Raw genomic sequence first — 16,749 nt, 5'->3', positions numbered from 1 at the left:
GCAAGTTAATACTTGTATTGTGGTAAAGCCTGAACAACAGCAAGATTGAAAAATAGCCTTTGAAAACAACACCTACTTTTTCTGAGATTGTAGGAATGGTTAGGCTAAAACATTTCAAATGATCAGTGAGAATTTCCGCACAAAAGAAATTTTACTGGGAGATGTTCGTGCTAAAATGGAAAGGTGAGGTACCTACTGAAAAGTGTAATTCATTTTGCAGTAAATAAGCGGTGTTGCCTCTTTTAGGGAAGGCACATCGAATTAAGTAGCACCCAGACACTGAACCGGACACTGGTGGGCCTTCCCCGGGTGGACCTCAGGGGCGGCTGTCCCAACCACCGAGAGCTGCCGGCCAATCACAGGGAAACATTGTCCCAGCTGTTCAAGGAAAACAACTCTCTTTGGGATCAAATTCATAAAAATGTTTCTTCGTTATTAGAATCGCACAGTTCATTGTCACTGGGGAGGCTGCTGCAATACAACACCCAACTGAGGTTTCGGGTCACATCCCATGCACAGATAAACGATGGCTGGAGGGGGATGTAGGTTGAAGGGTAGGCGTGGTCTCCCTTCTTCAGTGGGTCCTCCTTTCCCGATGTCTGGTCCCTTGATAGAATATGATAATGCTTTGAACAAGGGATCCTCCCTTTGAGCCTGCATGCAACCTCGCGTGGCATTTCTTGTTATGCTCTCCATATGGTGAGCTGCCTGCAAAGCAAGCTCGCCACTGGATTACTCCCGACAACTCGGAGGAATGAATTGTTTAATTGTCCATTAAGGGCCTCAATTGACAGCAAGGTGGACACTGCATGTGTCTTACTGCCAAATACTTAATCAGGGTGGAGGCAGAAACACAGCGAGATCCCACCCATCACCCTTCCGCTTGTTTATATGTCCCCTGGCACTGAGGGAGGGCATTAAATTCCGCCCACAGTGTCAAAAAGTATACACATTCTGCAGATAGTTTGCATTTAAAATCTTTGTACCCAAAAAGGAAATGAAGAGCTAATAACTAAGTGCCATGGATTAATCTATCCTTTCAGCTTCCTGCTTTGTAAATGTACAATCCTGATGACCAAAAATCATTTCTATGAATTTGGGAATGAAGGGTATAGTTTGCCTTGGACAGTTGGGTGAATGATCGAATCTTCCGTTCTGGAATCAGAGTCCGATGGCAGGTGGGAAACTCAACGGGGTTCCCATTGGGTGACGGGTCATCTGAACATGTGAGATCTTCCACCGTTCAGGTCATTAATTATGCATCAGTGAGGAGCACAGCAAATCTAATAATAGGCTGGGTAGGAAGTCACCCACCCTGTTGTTACTTCATTGAGTCCAAGGTCCTGCCACCATATTTAAAGGGCACCCAGCCAGACAATGTAGGCTAGGAGCTCGACATTATTCCTCCAAAATCCTTGTGGCCGCAGCTCCTATTGGAAAAACAGGCAGAAATGGGCAACCACATCCCAGACAAATGAAGGCATTGCTTTTCACTCATCCCGGGATAAGAGAAATGCCATGCGATACACCCATGGTTGGGCCAATGCTCGAATTTTCAGTGCACTCTGATCACCAGCATCTTGACCACCTTGAGGCTCCGCTGCCTCCTGCTGCCAGGTCCCTTGCTCCTCCTGTCCCTGGGTGAAACTGAATAGGGGCCATCTTCTCATCTGGATGAGAGCCATTACCAAGATAGTGTTATCTGCAGCCTGCAACATAGACACCTCAATGGATGTGTGAACAAATTGAAGTGATAATCTTAGTGCATGTTTGCATGTTTCCATCCATCTCAAAGCTAGCAGGCAAATGCTAAGCCCTTCACTTGACCTCCATCTAGGTGTAACATTCTCACCTCTTCCAGGTGAACGACATCCTGGAGGACCAGAGATGGATTTTCCTCCCATTCATACATGAATGCGCATGATGCAGGGTGATGAGAGTTATGTTCAATAACACCACTCCCCCCGCCCCCCCCCCCCCCCCCCACCGACTCTCCCATTTGTACTTTGCCCTGGACACTACATAGACCATTGCCATGGCAGCACAAAAAGACATGAGTCCTTGTTGGCCATGGCCATTTACCCAAGAGGATGAAAGTTTGGAGTCATGAATTGGCTGTCATCCACCAGCCATGCCCCTTTGAGGCATTCCACCTCCGTTCCTCCCTCATCCCTCCTCTCAGAGTTGACAGCTGTTAGCCTTTCCCTCACCCAACACCCCATTCCCGCTTAGCCTGCTTCCCCGTGCCCAGCCTTGGCAAATCTTTTGCTATTGGTATGCAATATGAATGAAGTTATGAGGGCTTTCCAAGAAGCAAAATCAGCATCAGCTGATCATTCACATCAAAGTCATGGAAGAGGTGAAGCCTGCCAAGTCCACATAACTTGTATAGAGCCAAAAAAGTAAAGGTTCTGACTGGTGGTGAATTTAATTCCAGTTAAGGTGTGGCCTTTAGTGAGCATGCACAAAATGCTAATTATTGTAAATGGAGTTCCCAACATTGTTTGTTGGGAAGCTCGATCCACCTTTAACCCTGCCTTGAAAGTCAGGAGAACAAAATTCCAACAGTTTAACTCGCCACCAGGAAACAGATCTGTCACCTCCCGCCAAATGATGTGTCCCCACCCACCATGATTCCTGCTGCAGATGAGACTGGCAGACTCAGAAGATGCACCATTTGTTAGTAAATGTGCTTTTTTGATGAGGAATCAGGAAGAAATTACAATGTGGTATGCAATACATTGGGGGAAAGATTTCCAAAAAATCTGAAACTCCTTTGTAAAAATTCATTTATGGTTTACTGAATGTAACGCACAAGAAGTCTTCATTTGGTTATTTTTAATAAACCAAAGCATGGATTTTAAACCTAATGTGTGTAGCAGTTTAGAGACTTAAACAATCAACAAGAATGGGTAATTCTGCAGTTTAGAATTAATGGTGCATTTATAAAATTATATTCAACTCTGCTTTTACATATTCACTTGATATTTTGTTACTCATTTCTAGGACAACAGCTGAGTTTCAATGATTGCCACATTTCATGGAATAAGTTCTGTAAGGCAAGTATATTTAAATTTTATTAACATAATATTCAATTAATTAGTCTAATTCATGCCTTTGTTTTGCTAGTGTTATATGCTATTTTGAATCTTAGGATATAAAAATCCCAATAATACCTGTGCTCCATAATTGAAGAGTTAAACGTTCATATTATTGCAGTGTGGTGTACATTGTGTGTGTGTGTGTGAGAGGAGTTTGCACATTCTCCCCGTGTCTGCGTGGGTTTCCTCTGGGTGCTCTGGGTTCTCCCACAGTCCAAAGATGTGCAGATTACGTGGATTGGCCATGCTAAATTGCCCCTTAGTGTACAAAGATTGTAGGTTAGATGGATTAGTCATGGTAAATGCGTGGGGTTACAGGGATAGGGCGCAGGGTGGACCTGGATAAGATGCTCTTTCAGTGAGGTGCAGACCCGATGGGCCAAATGGCTTCCTTTTAAGCCATGTGTCACAAGTTATGTGGACTCAAATCATAGAATCCTAGAATCCCTACAATACAGAAGGAGGCCATTCAGATAATCAAATCTGTACCGACCACAATCCCACCCAGGTCCTATTCCCGTAACCCCACATATTTACCCTGCTAATCCCCCAAACCCCACACAGTGACCGAGGCTTGAATTGAACCTGGGTCCCTGGAGCTGTGAGGCAGCAGTGCTAACCACTGTGCCACCGTGCACTATAAGAATTCCATGGAGGCATCCTATGGATTATTCTTCTCAACTAATCCATACAATTTAGCATTTTACACAAGTCTTTTCCATTCAAGAAGGCAAGGTGCTCTGAGGTGAGGCACTTTTAATGCAAATTACTTTCCTTTTATGTTGCACCCATATAGTTTAGCAAGTATCTTCAATTAGGAGAGTGTGTTATTTGCATTACTATGTAACACCTCCCCAAATCCCAGTGACATGGCATCTCATGTTAGGAAGGAAGTCTGAGATGTGATTAACTACCATCTGTCACAGACTTTGCATTGATAGACCCACTCAACAAAACTCAATCTATGGTACATAATTAAAAATTAATAAAGGTATTCAATGTTTCAATTTCTTTTGCGATGAAATGACATTGTTCACTAATGCACCTTGTTATGAAATGACATTGACATTGCTCATTAATTCACCAGCAGTTTCAGATGAACTGTTCTCTGACTCACACACACCTTTCGATCACTCGGTATCTGTTTGATTTGGATAAATTAGTCCTCCTCATTCCTGCTCAGAATCATGTGGATCATTGCTGATGTGAAGCAGTTGTCCAACTTCGCTGATCCATGAGTGGACTAAACATGAAATCCCTTACAATTTTCCATTGAGACATTTTCTTATTGAAAATCCAAGCACAGTTTTCTCATGTTGAATTTGTTTTAACTACATCTAATAAAATATATTTTTTATTTCATACATCATTCAACTATTTCTAAACATAAAATAATTGGTCCACCCAAAATTAATTAGCATAGTGAGTACAGTTAAACTAAAAATTAACTTCAGTAAATGTAAATGATCAAGATTAGATCGATATGATTCTGAAATTATTTGTTCGGTTAAATGCGTTAAGCTGTTTATTTTCCATATTGTGTACCACTTAATAAATTTTGGTTCAGGATCTCAACTAACACTCCACTGAATGATCTATCACTATATTGATCCACATTAAAAATCCAAACCCCAAATTGGTTGGGTAACAGAAGTAAATTAACAAAATAACAAATAATATATAAGTAAGTGTTCTTTCTTTATTATCTTTTTTAGCTTGGTGAGTCCAGGATTGTATCCTAACTAGAGTATTTGCAACTACTTACAATCTATATAAATGACATAAACTTCAACTCACCTAAAATCTAAAACTCCACTAAGTTTCTTATCGTGTATCAATTTAATCAGCCCTGGCCACACTAACCTTCATTGGATCTCAGTACTCCAACACCACAAATTTAAAATTTCCATCGCCTCTTTAAATGTGTTTTTAATTTTCTAATCTCCTCTGCTCCTGCAACATCCCTCATACACACCACCAACTAACTCTCTGCTCTTCTGACTCCAGCCTCTTCTGTATCCTCACTTTCCTCATCCCACCATTAGCAGCTGTGACTTTAGCCATCTGGATTCAGTGCTTTGGAATTCCTAAACCATTCAAATCTGTACTTCCCATTCTTATTTCAAGACCGCAGACCTCTTCTGTTTTGAACAACTTCTCTGCTACCTGCTTCTTTGGCTCCATGTTCGTTTTCATTCTCTTTTCACTACAAATAGCCTCATAAATAGCCTTATGAGGCTAGGCTGAGGGAGCTCGGTCTTTTCTCCTTGGAGAGACATAGAATGAGAGGAGACCTAATAGAGGTATATAAGATGTTGAGAGGCATAGATCAGGTGGACTCTCAGAGGCTTTTTCCCAGGGTGGAAATGGCTGCTACGCGAGGACACAGGTTTAAGGTGCTGGGGGGAGGTACAGGGGAAATGTTAGGGGGAAGTTTTTCACACAGAGGGTGGTGGGCGAGTGGAATCGGCTGCCGTCAGTGGTGGTGGAGGCAAACTCAATAGGATCTTTTAAGAGACTCCTGGATGAGTACATGGAACTTAATAGGATGGGGGGTTATAGGTAGGCCTAAAAGGTAGGGATATGTTCGGCACGACTTGTGGGGCCGAAGAGCCTGTTTTGTGCTGTAGCTTTTCTATGTTTCTAAATCATTGGACTATTTTTGTCTGTAAAACATGTTCTAATACTGTAAGTTGTTATTGTTATCAGCAATGAGAAGTGAATGGCAGTTCTTTCTGTGTGTTTGTGCATATGTTGCATTCCTAATCTTGTAATAAACCTTTGTGCATGTGTACACATACAAAGGTTACTATAAATCAGGAGGCAGTGTTTTATTCTTTTAGCTTTAAGTAGTTGTAAACTTCAATAATTTGCAGAACCACTGTGTGCTATTTTTAACAAATTCTAGTAATTTTCTTTTGGTTTCATTTACAGGAGAATCTCCCTAATAGATTCAGTTTCTGGTTGTGGTTAGATGGAATCCTAGAACTCATCAAGAAGCACCTTTTGGCTTTATGGATAGATGGGTAATTAAAACCCTAAATAATACAAGATAAAGTGATGGAAATCACAGAGATGTATTTGTAGATTGCTGGTTTAACAGTAATGCTGAAGCATTGATTACTAGAATTAGTTGTCTTCTTAGGCTGTCCCTTGGAGTTAAATGAATAAGTTTTGATAATGCAGCTGTCAGATTTCGAACCGGGGACTTTTCCCACATGAGGTGACCATGATCCGCACTCCCCCGCACTGCACAAAGACAATAGAATTAGTAGACTTAACAGCGAAATAATTATTTATTCCATTTACGGAACAGCCTTCATTATATTAAATAAGATTTTGTTTACCCCTTTAAAAGCCACACGTTTTAATCTGAAATGTTAATACTACATTATTTGACCCTCATCTGTTGCATTTGATGGAACTTATTTCCTTGGTAGCAGTGATACTCCAACTTACTTGTCTAGTATTTTTGACTATCTGTGCCTGAGATTATTTTTTACCACCTTCTTCCCCATTCTTACCCAAATTCTCATCCAGCTCATGGTATTGTTGTTTTCTCTCGTTCTCTGACACATTAAATAAGCTGTCTGTACATACAGGCATTTTAATATGGGATGACTTGGCTCCTGTGCACTCTCAATCCTCTTTGCCAGTCACTTTTTCCTGAGTCATTTTCAATACATCATGGCCATTTAAGGTAGAAAAATGCTCCAAATACTCAGCAAGAGAGAAACAGAGTTAATATTTCAGGTTGATGAGCTTTTTGTTCTGATCTCTTAACCTAATGGCATTTAGATGTAAATCATTACTTGATTACCCTTGTTGATAACATCCTGGATACTTTCAATTCCTTAGCTTACCCAGGTTCCTCTGCGTACTGTCAAGTCAACCTGCAACAATATACATTTTATGCTCCTGGAAGTAGTCATTTTCATATTATTTCTGAGGAATGCAAACATCAGAATGCTCAGAATAGGTTTTGAGGAACTCCATTAGTTTCAGTCCACCTAATAGCTTTATCATGGCATATCACTGTTTAATTTTTCTTTTACCAATCCATTTGGGTTACTTGTCTCTGATTCCATGCATTCTCAGTCTCAGAAATTTATCAAATATCTTCTAAAAAATCTATGTGACAAGCCTATTCTGAATCACCCTCAGGTAAAATTTTATTTTGTACATGTTGTCTCTCTTCCCTCCCCTCATAATAAATATTTATAAATTTTTCAAAATGACTTAAACCCAGTGAATAGCCTCATCTACTAATTTAGCTACTCCTTCAAAAAATTTGTGAGGCATGTATGATGTATTGCTTGTAAACTTATATTGAGTACTTATACCGGGATTGACTTACCTTGGAGAGCATTGATAATGTCAATAGTAGAAAAAGTGCTCAAGATTATTCTGTCTGATAGCAAGGCTATGATTTCTTGATATTCAAAAGAAATTTATGATACTCTGTAAGGCATTCAATAATCCTCCTCCCTTAGAAAATGATGTGAATTGTCAACCTAAGCTCAGTGGTTGCACCATTACCCCTCAAATCAACGTCATGAGTTCATTATCCATCCCAGAAACTTGACCTTGTTGAGATATTAAATCGAGATCCGATCTGCTCTCTCAAGTAGAAGTCAAAGATCCTAGGTTCTCCTGCTGTTCTGCCTGATATTCATCCCTCAATCAATATGACTAAAATAGATTCTGTTCTTCTTTTCATTATAGTTTATGGGATTTGCTGTGAGCAGTTTGGTTGCCACATCTCATACCTTACAGTTGTGTGTATACTTCCAAAGTACTTTATTGGTTATAAGGTGCTTTTGGACTACCTGACATTGTGAAAAGTACAGTGGCCAGAATTTTCGAGCCATTCTTGCCGGCGGGATCTTCCAGTGCTGTGGGTTTGCTCTCCAGATGCTCTTTCAGAGAGTTGGAGTGGACTCAATGGGCTAAATTACCTCCTTCTGCACTGTAAGAATTCTATAACATCTAGGTTCAGTTTGAGAGAAGACAGCTAGTTTTTCTTGATGGTTGTCTATAAATTCCTGTTGGAAAGTACACGTAACTCAGCTGTGATACTCTCTGTATAGAAGATCTTTTGATACGGACTTCCTGGGCCTATACGTGAAAAATGGTTGGTGAGCAAGTCACCTGTGGGCCTCCAGCAACCATGGTAGCATTATTCAACTGAAATTGGCACCTTCAGAATAGAAGAGAGAAAAGGGAAGTAAAATAGCTTGAATCTTGCACAGTGAAATACTATCATGTATAATTGTCCACATTAACATGTTTGGTATATGTCTCTTCAGGTACATTGTGGGATTTGTAAGCAAGGAGAAGGAGCGAGCTTTACTGAAGGATAAACTATCTGGTACATTTCTATTGCGGTTCAGTGAAAGCAGCAGGGATGGTGCCATTACATTTACCTGGCTGGATCGATCTGAGAATGGTGAGTCGGTAATGGAATTTCTGTTTTGTTCCACAGGTCAGCTTGGGTCAAAGGCATGAGCTTCGTCATTTAAAAGATATTAAACAATCAGTCTGGAATATAATGTGCTTTAAGGGTGGCACTGCTGCCAGGAACCCGGGTTCGATTCCCGGCTTGTGTCACTGTGCAGAATTTGCACATTCTCCACCTTCGGGTGCTTCGGTTTCCTTCCACAGTCTAAAGATGTGCAGGTTAGGTGGATTGGCCATGCTAAATTGCCCCTTAGTGTCAGGGGGACGAGCTAGGGTAAATGCTAGTTGTGGGGATAGGGCCTGAGTGGGATTGTGGTCCCACGATGGGCCGTATGGCCGCCTTCTGCAGTATAGGATTCTATGATTCTATGAAGATCAGTGGCTTTGTAAACTATAAACAGTTGGATGGCTTTTAGATTTGTCTGTCAGGCCTCTCTAGAATAAAGAGATGGAGGGTAAACAATATAGAACAGTTTATTGCATGAGTGCTCAAACCCTAACTCAAGTCAAGAGAAAGTTAGTCTGGCTTTTACCACTATTTTTTGGTACTGCTGTACTCTCTGTCATCATAATTTTCCCACAGCTTCCCCGTGTTATTCATCCTATATATCTGTTACAAATTTGGATCTGCATTAGATATTCACTTCGATTTCTCTTATAAATGAATCCCATGTCTCTTACGATCAAGAATTTACTTTTACTACTCAGTAACTAATCATACAATAACATGATCCAGGGATCACAACAGTGAAACCCTTTGTCATATGAAGTAAACACTCATGCTGAACATGTCACTGTATGCATTTCCCACAGTTGGCAGTTTCAGTGAGACAAGATCATCAGGGAACTGATTTTCCTCTAATTTCCACTTTATGATGACCTTTGATCTCTTGCATATGTCTATTAGTTACATTCTGCCTATCCAGGTAGCTACTTCCAGAGAGAAACAAAATGATGTCTTGTTGATTAGATAGGTTAACGTTCCATAATGGTTTGATGTCAATTCAGTTGTGGCACAATAGGTACCATTATCCATATATCCAACTCTAACTAGGTCTTCTTCCTCCTCACTTGTTGCTAAGGTCCAATTTATGGACATTATATTGGTTTTCAAACCGCACATCGCTTTCAGTTCTGAATGGATAGGATAAAGACACCTGATTACTCTGGTCTGTTTACATTTAGTGAAGGTAGTTCCAACCATTGAGACTAATGACTGACGGCATAGGATGTTTTTCTGTTGTATGAACATTCCCCCTTTAATAACCCCAATATTATCTACTGAGAATACCTTCATTTCTGGGGCATTGGGTGATATTATTAGTATCCGTGGTACCATGCCCAGGGCATTCCCAGTATTCCCTTTACATTCTTCGTTGAAGCAGACTTTAGTCATGTCTCTAATATCACATGTTGTTAGATTGGAATTTTGGGATCGCAAGGTCAGATTCTTGAGTTGTTCGTTAGTTATCCAGGATGGAACCTTTCCAGCATTTGCCTGTTCTAAGATTTCCCTCAATTGTGCCAACATCCAGTTGCCAAAAGTACTGCAGAAAGTCTTCTCCCTTTCCCAGTTGCTCACATTCTCCTGACCTATGATCAGTTGGTTTATGGTGTTGGCATGACCCTCTCGCACCATTTCTGTATACATGTCTGCTTCTGCTCCTTCTTACCCTGCCTGAGAGCTATTTTCCTGATTACTGTTTAGGACAGACAGAAAATGTTTCACCTGTCCTGTCAAAGTCCTAACCTCCTGATTAAGGGTTTCCAAGTCTAGGGTGTAGACATCTCTGTCCCATAGACTGACATACTGGTCTCTATTATCCCTTTTTGCCATCTTCTTTTCCTCCATCCTTTATTATCTACTTTAACTTCTCGCCTCACTAAGATTTGCGTCAATTTTGCATATAACATCCTTTGGGGCACAAGGCACTGTTTAGGCAGTTGTACCACCCTGAGATTCAACACCACTGGTATCAATTTGTGGTGGACATTATCAAATAGAACCCATCTCATTTTCCTTAATACAACACCACTGTCTGGCCCCGGTGTTGGCTCAGAGCACTTTAATAGTTTCACTTAGTAGTAATTCCCAAGATTGTTGTAGTGAGAGTCGTATTCATAGGGGTTGGTAGCACATTTCTTGCTTCTATCTCCCCACAGTTTAAACTTGGATGGGTTTGCAATAGTGAGCAAGGGAGGACCCTCAGTTCTGATTCTGGCACGTGGAATATTCACACATATCACTCCGTTCCAGCATTCCGTTTTAGCCGGGCTACAGACAGTGTTTGTTGAAAAGTTATGACACAGACTTGTCTGGTTCCATGACTGAAGGCACACCACATTGCACAACCAAGTCCCGGGTGAGTTGCAAAGGGCTGGGATTAACTGGACATTCAAAGCACATAAGTATGTTAGAGGCATTTATCGTGACCTTTGGTTCGCTAAAGGATACCGATCCATCACTCAACAAGTTCACCGACTGAGTTGAATCCAACAAGATTCCGATCAATTCCAGGATGACGAGAACAGCAAACCACGCCATGTTACATTACACCCCTGAAACAAAGATCCAGATACTCCTGCTATTATGCACAGTTATTATAATCTGATACCATTTACTATCTTGGAATCCGTCTTCTGATGGTTGACCCTCCTCTGTGGTTCAGTGGGGCCGGATTTAACCTGTTTGGTGGCCTTCTTGTCCTCACCGACCTCGGCATCCCAGAGAGACTCAGGACCAAGCATTCCATCATCTGTATCCAGATGTCTCTTCTGTTAAACTTCCCAGGCCACATCATCGCCCGTGGTTCCCTCAACATCCCCATATGTGCATTACATCCTTCTCTGGAACAATAGCTGTGACTTCAACCTTTCAACTTCTCCGTGGCATTTTGTGTGGTCCACCACTGGGTGGCGATCCTGATTGTTTGGATATAAGACCCTAACTTCTGCTTCAAGAACCGTATTTTCATCGGTTAACTGGCGGACCTCTTTTGCTTTCACTGCCTGTTCCTTTTCTTGGTAAATTCGTTCACACTGAATTTGCAACTGAGTCATATGTATCACATTTACCTCATCCTTCTTTACTTCCTCTTTCAGTCATTTTCCAAATTCAGCAACTCGCCTTTCAAGAGTATCTTTCTCCTCTTGGAGGGTTTTATTTTCCTTCTCAGCCCATTGGAGAAACCTGATCAAGCAAGTGATTGTCAAAGGCTTTTCAACCTTAGTGGCCTTCCTGCCTAGTTGTTTCTTTCTTTCCTCCCACAACTGACTCTCCGCGGATCCCTGACCCTCTAGAGGGAGATCAAGAAGCTTTGTGTCTCCGGCCATTTTCCCTTTGGTACTTCCCAAGTACCTCATACCAGGCTTCATCAGCATGCACCATTGTGACTACTAAGCTTTTGGGATTTCCGGCTCGACTGTGGCTTTAAGGTGAACTCTTTAATTGAGACCACCCAGGCCAAAATGTTGACCAAGACCCTGCTTGATTGGCTTAGATAGACACGATAAAGACACCAAAATTTAGTACAACTCTACTTTATTCAGAAGAGATGACAATCGCAATTTCTGAGAATATACTACAGAGATGACTCAGCCTCTCTACTGAGATCTAGGTATTATCCGCACTGGTGAGGGAGCTGGCCAGGCTTCAGTCACTCGATACGAATATCTTCTTCTTCAATTACCTCAGGGCCTTCTTTCCTTTGTAACGGTGGTCCCTGAGTTGTAACATTCTTTCCATACTCTGAGAGCCCTTCTCTTATACAGAGTCAGTAAATCGAACAATCACCACATGCTAGTAAAGTGATAAACCATGACATGCCCCGACTAACCTCTCAGGTTTCTGCTCGGGGCTCACAAGATGTCCTTAGTTAGCACTTTTCTGCTATATTCGCTTGTCTGCCTGTTACATAAGGATTGGTTGACAACGTGCTTCTTTGTAACTTTACCTCTTGGCTAGGCAGGAATCCAAGAATTTGATCTCTAACCCTCCTCCAGCTCTTTCTAGCTAGGGTTGGCCAGCTTAAATGGGAATCAAACCAGCTATTGCCTTTCCTGGTGAAAACACCCTGGGAGCTAGCTCACCCAACCCCACCCCAATGGATTCATATGTGTAGAGCCATCCCAAAAAATATAGGTGTCCGTTCACTGCGTTGCCTGAACAAATCTGCATTGTATCAACGTGAAAAGGCAAATGAAAAACGCCATCTTGGATAGATGCTTTAGCTCAGCCTAATTTTTGGTACTGTTTTGCATCTTATCCTCCCTTCTGTTTGTACTGTTTGTCACAGTTTTAACATTGAAGGGTGTAAATTCTGAGCACTCAACCGCAGAAATAATGATTCTGTATCAAAAGCATTTGAGCTCTTATCAAGTAAAGAGGGGATTTTTATGTTCCTTTTTCCCAGAAGTAACTGATCGCAATCGTGAAATTCTCCAACCCAGAAATTAAACTTTAAATCCTTTGAGGTATTATGAATGTTTACCATCCTGACTTCCATAAAAGACTTGTGAAAAATTGTGCCTACATTTGTCACTGGGTATTAGTGCAAATATACTCACCACTTCCCACTTCAGTTCTGTACAGCAGACTGAATATGAGCCCAGATTTGCATTATCAGTGCTCACCATCATTATGGATTAAATTGGACTGCAATCTCCATAGTAGACGTGTGCAGTTAAAAACAGAAACGCTGAAGTTGCTGTCCGAATTGTCCTGTTGCTCCTTGGGCTGCACTATAACTACTTCACTGATAGACTTGGCATTGACATGCACATAAGTGTGTGAAGTGGTGCTACTAATCCATATGGTCTTTAGGAAGAGTTAGGAGTGGTGCAATCAGGTGTAACTGAATTATTAACAGTTATCATTACTGTCAAACAAATAGGACTGGCTTGGAAAATTTAATTCCCTCAGAAATTAGATAGTGTTGAAAACATTGCAAAGTAAAAACTAAAATAATTTTTTTCTGCCCTATATATCTTTATCTTAATCCAACCTTTCATTCCTTCTTTCACTTTCTGTTCATGATTTAAATCCAATTTATACTTCTCGGCTCATACAACCTGGTTTACAGTATATGACCCACATATCGGCAGTTAGGGTTACATGGGGGTTGGCGATGGAGAGGCTGCATTCAGTCAGTAAACCTGGAAAAATGGACTTATCTGCATGCTATGGAGTTTTGACTCCACATCTTATTTTGAAAAGATCCTCACCCAACTGCTTGATTGACAGCTTTGCTTCCAATTGGATGGGGAGCAGGTCATTACTTGGATCGTTCTGGGTATGTCAATTTCCCTGACTGGGGATGGGGGTGGTCTGATGGTCACTTGTTAAATAAGCAAAAAAAAGTAGGGTTTGATTTAAAACAGTTTATGATCCCTTTCACATCTCAAGGACATGACAAAAGACATCAAATTATTTTAAGTGAATCCATTAGATTTTACAAACTAGAGTGACATTTTTCCTTTTTGCATATTTATTTTAAATATGTAAAAATGTGTTTTAAAATACGATAGAATTGAAAGTTAGTAGTCAAAGTTTCATTCAGTTCTGATGTTAAATTCTTTTTTTAAGTTAATGTTATAGCAAGGCCTGAGCATAATAGGTGGCTATTGTTGTTTTAGGGGAAATGAAATTTCATTCAGTGGAACCTTACTCCAAGAGCCAGTTGTTAGCGGTTCCTCTGCCTGACATTATCCGTGATTACAAAGTCATGGTGGCTGAGAATATTCCAGAGAACCCACTACAGTACCTATATCCTGACATTCCAAAGGACAAAGCTTTTGGAAAGCATTACAACAACAAGCCAAAAGAAGGTCAGTATTAGCAATCTGTGAGGGTGTACTGAAAAACAAATAATGGAACAATGTTCTTAATCTGACATGCAGTCACATTCAACAAGCTGAAACATACAAAGCCCTGGTTCGACTGCAGACTTGTGAGCAGACCTGGACACGACATCGTAGGCCTTGGAGGGAATGTAACATACATTTACTCGAACTCTACCTGGACTCCCAAGGGTTAAAATACAAGGAGAGACTTGGATTGCATTCCCTAGCATCTGTTGGATAATTTGATTGAAGTTTTCAAGACACTAAGGGGAACATGGAGGGTAGATTGGGAGGAGCTATTTCTGCTGATTGGGGAATCTATAACGAGAGTCAGGAGTGAAATTAGGATACATTTCTTCCTGCAAAGGGTGGTAGAAATTTGGAACCCTCTTCCGCAAACGTCAATTGATGATAGATCAGTTGTTACTTTTAAAACTAAGGTTGATAGACATTTCAACAAAAGTTATTAAACTATAAATGTCTTTTTTCTGTTCCTACGTTACAACCAAAACTTAGCTCCCATAAAATTAGTAAATGGGCTTGCTCATCAATAATGAATGTCATTAGTTCCCTATAAATGTCCTCCAACATCCATTAGCGTATTTGCTTTGTCTAATAGCCTTTATTACTCTATGAAGACACAAGATCCTCCATACAATAAAATTAAGCCGTCAGCACACTTTTTGATCATGACTTTCTAAATGTATAGCCCTCAGGTTTCTGACTGGATTTGGAAATGTTAGAGGTTAACTTATTCCATGTGATAATGTAACACAATCTTTATCCAGATAAAATGGATTAATAACTGAATTAAACCATTAAAGGGACGGCACAGTGGTTAGCACTGCTGCATCACAGCGCCAGGGACCTGGGTTCGATTCCCGGCTTGGGTCATTGTCTGTGTGGAGTTTGCACTTTCTCCCCATGTCTGCGTGGGTTTCCTCCAGGTGCTCAGGTTTCCTCCCACACTCCAAAGATGTGCAGGGTGGTTGCATTGGCCATGTTAAATTCTCCTCAGTGTCCCCGACCAGGTGCTGGAGTGTGGCGACTAGGGGATTTTTACAGTAACTTCATTACTTTGTGAATGTAAGCCTACTTGTGATTAATAAATAAACTTTAACCAGTGCAAATTATGGGGACGATTTCGAACCTGTACTCTTCGTCTGCAGGAATGGCGGTATGTGCTCAAAATCTGGGTAGAGCGCCGGCAATCCGGAGCTAGTAAGATCACGAGAGGTGAGAAACTTGGTGCAAACCCAGTTTTTCACCGCTCTTACAATCTTAGCGGCTCGCCACACCAATCGAACAGCGTGAGGAGCCAGTAAAATCGCCCCCTCTGTTTCTCGCATTGGAACCAACACACTGCCATTTCCTGGTGTGATTTCTCCCAGTATGTCTTTAAATAGTCCAGAGAAAATGGGAGAAAACAAATTAAACATTGTATTGTGCTAATCTTACAGAACTGTTAAAGAGCAATTGGCCTCAATAAAGCAACAAATAATTAAAATATATTAAGGACTGAAATACATATTTCTTCTTCTTTTATACAGTCTCTGAACCAACAGAGACGGAGAAGAAAGGTTATATTTCTTCACGGTTTATCCCATTCTCTGAATTGTAAGTATGAACAACAGATCAATTTGTTTTAACCAAAAATTGCTGTGTTTTAGTATTGACCAATAATTTGTTGTATTTTTCAGTCCAAATGCTTCCACAGCTCCAGTTTCATCATCAGACCTTCTTCCCATGTCACCAGGAGTATATGCTGAATTGAAACAACAGCTGAGTCCAGCAGAAATTGAAACTGCTGTATGTTTTGAAGCAATGATTTGATTGAAACTGACTTCCATAGCTTCTTTCACAATAACTCATACAACAAACTGTATAAATCTACATATTACTGATAGCATTTAAAAAACAAAATTAAAATAATTTATGGGATGTGGGTGTCGTTGGCTGGACCAGCATTTTCTGCCCATCCCTAGTTGCCTTCCTAAACTGCTGCAGTCCCTGAGGTGCAGGTACACCCAAAGTGCTGTTAGGGAGGGAATCCCAGGATTTTGACCCAGTGACAGTAACCGGGATATATTTCCAAGTAAGGATGGTGAATTGCTTGGAGGGGAACTTGCAGGTGGTGGTGTTCCTTTGTATCTGCTGCCCTTGTCCTTCTACATGGTAGCGGTCATAGATTTGGAAGGTACTGCCTAAGGAACCCTGTTGAATTTTTGCAGTGCATCTTGTAGATGGTAGACACAGCTGTCACTGTTTGTCCAGGGTGGAGGAAGTGAATGTTTGTGAAAGGGACAGCAATCAAGCCTGCACTCAGCCAGGCAAGTGGAGAGTATTC

The 16,749-nt window shown here is 41.0% G+C and overlaps 1 protein-coding gene across 1 annotated transcript in view; it reads left to right on the top strand.

Annotated features, from left to right (window-relative positions):
• The window catches only part of stat4 (signal transducer and activator of transcription 4), a 114,329-nt gene extending 97,832 nt beyond the window's left edge, over positions 1-16,497 (top strand). The window contains exons 18-23 of the mRNA XM_078228618.1: positions 3,007-3,059; positions 6,036-6,127; positions 8,411-8,550; positions 14,196-14,387; positions 15,953-16,019; positions 16,103-16,497. Coding sequence (XP_078084744.1) covers positions 3,007-3,059; positions 6,036-6,127; positions 8,411-8,550; positions 14,196-14,387; positions 15,953-16,019; positions 16,103-16,235 — 677 coding nt within the window. The 3' untranslated portion in view covers positions 16,236-16,497. The remainder of the gene's footprint in view (positions 1-3,006; positions 3,060-6,035; positions 6,128-8,410; positions 8,551-14,195; positions 14,388-15,952; positions 16,020-16,102) is intronic.
• The last annotated feature ends 252 nt before the right edge of the window (positions 16,498-16,749 follow it).

Source organism: Mustelus asterias, chromosome 14 (genome assembly GCF_964213995.1).
Source record: "Mustelus asterias chromosome 14, sMusAst1.hap1.1, whole genome shotgun sequence".
Taxonomy (NCBI): Eukaryota; Metazoa; Chordata; class Chondrichthyes; order Carcharhiniformes; family Triakidae; genus Mustelus; species Mustelus asterias.
Note: the sequence above shows the minus strand (reverse complement) of the source record. Positions and strands in the feature narration are given on the sequence as shown.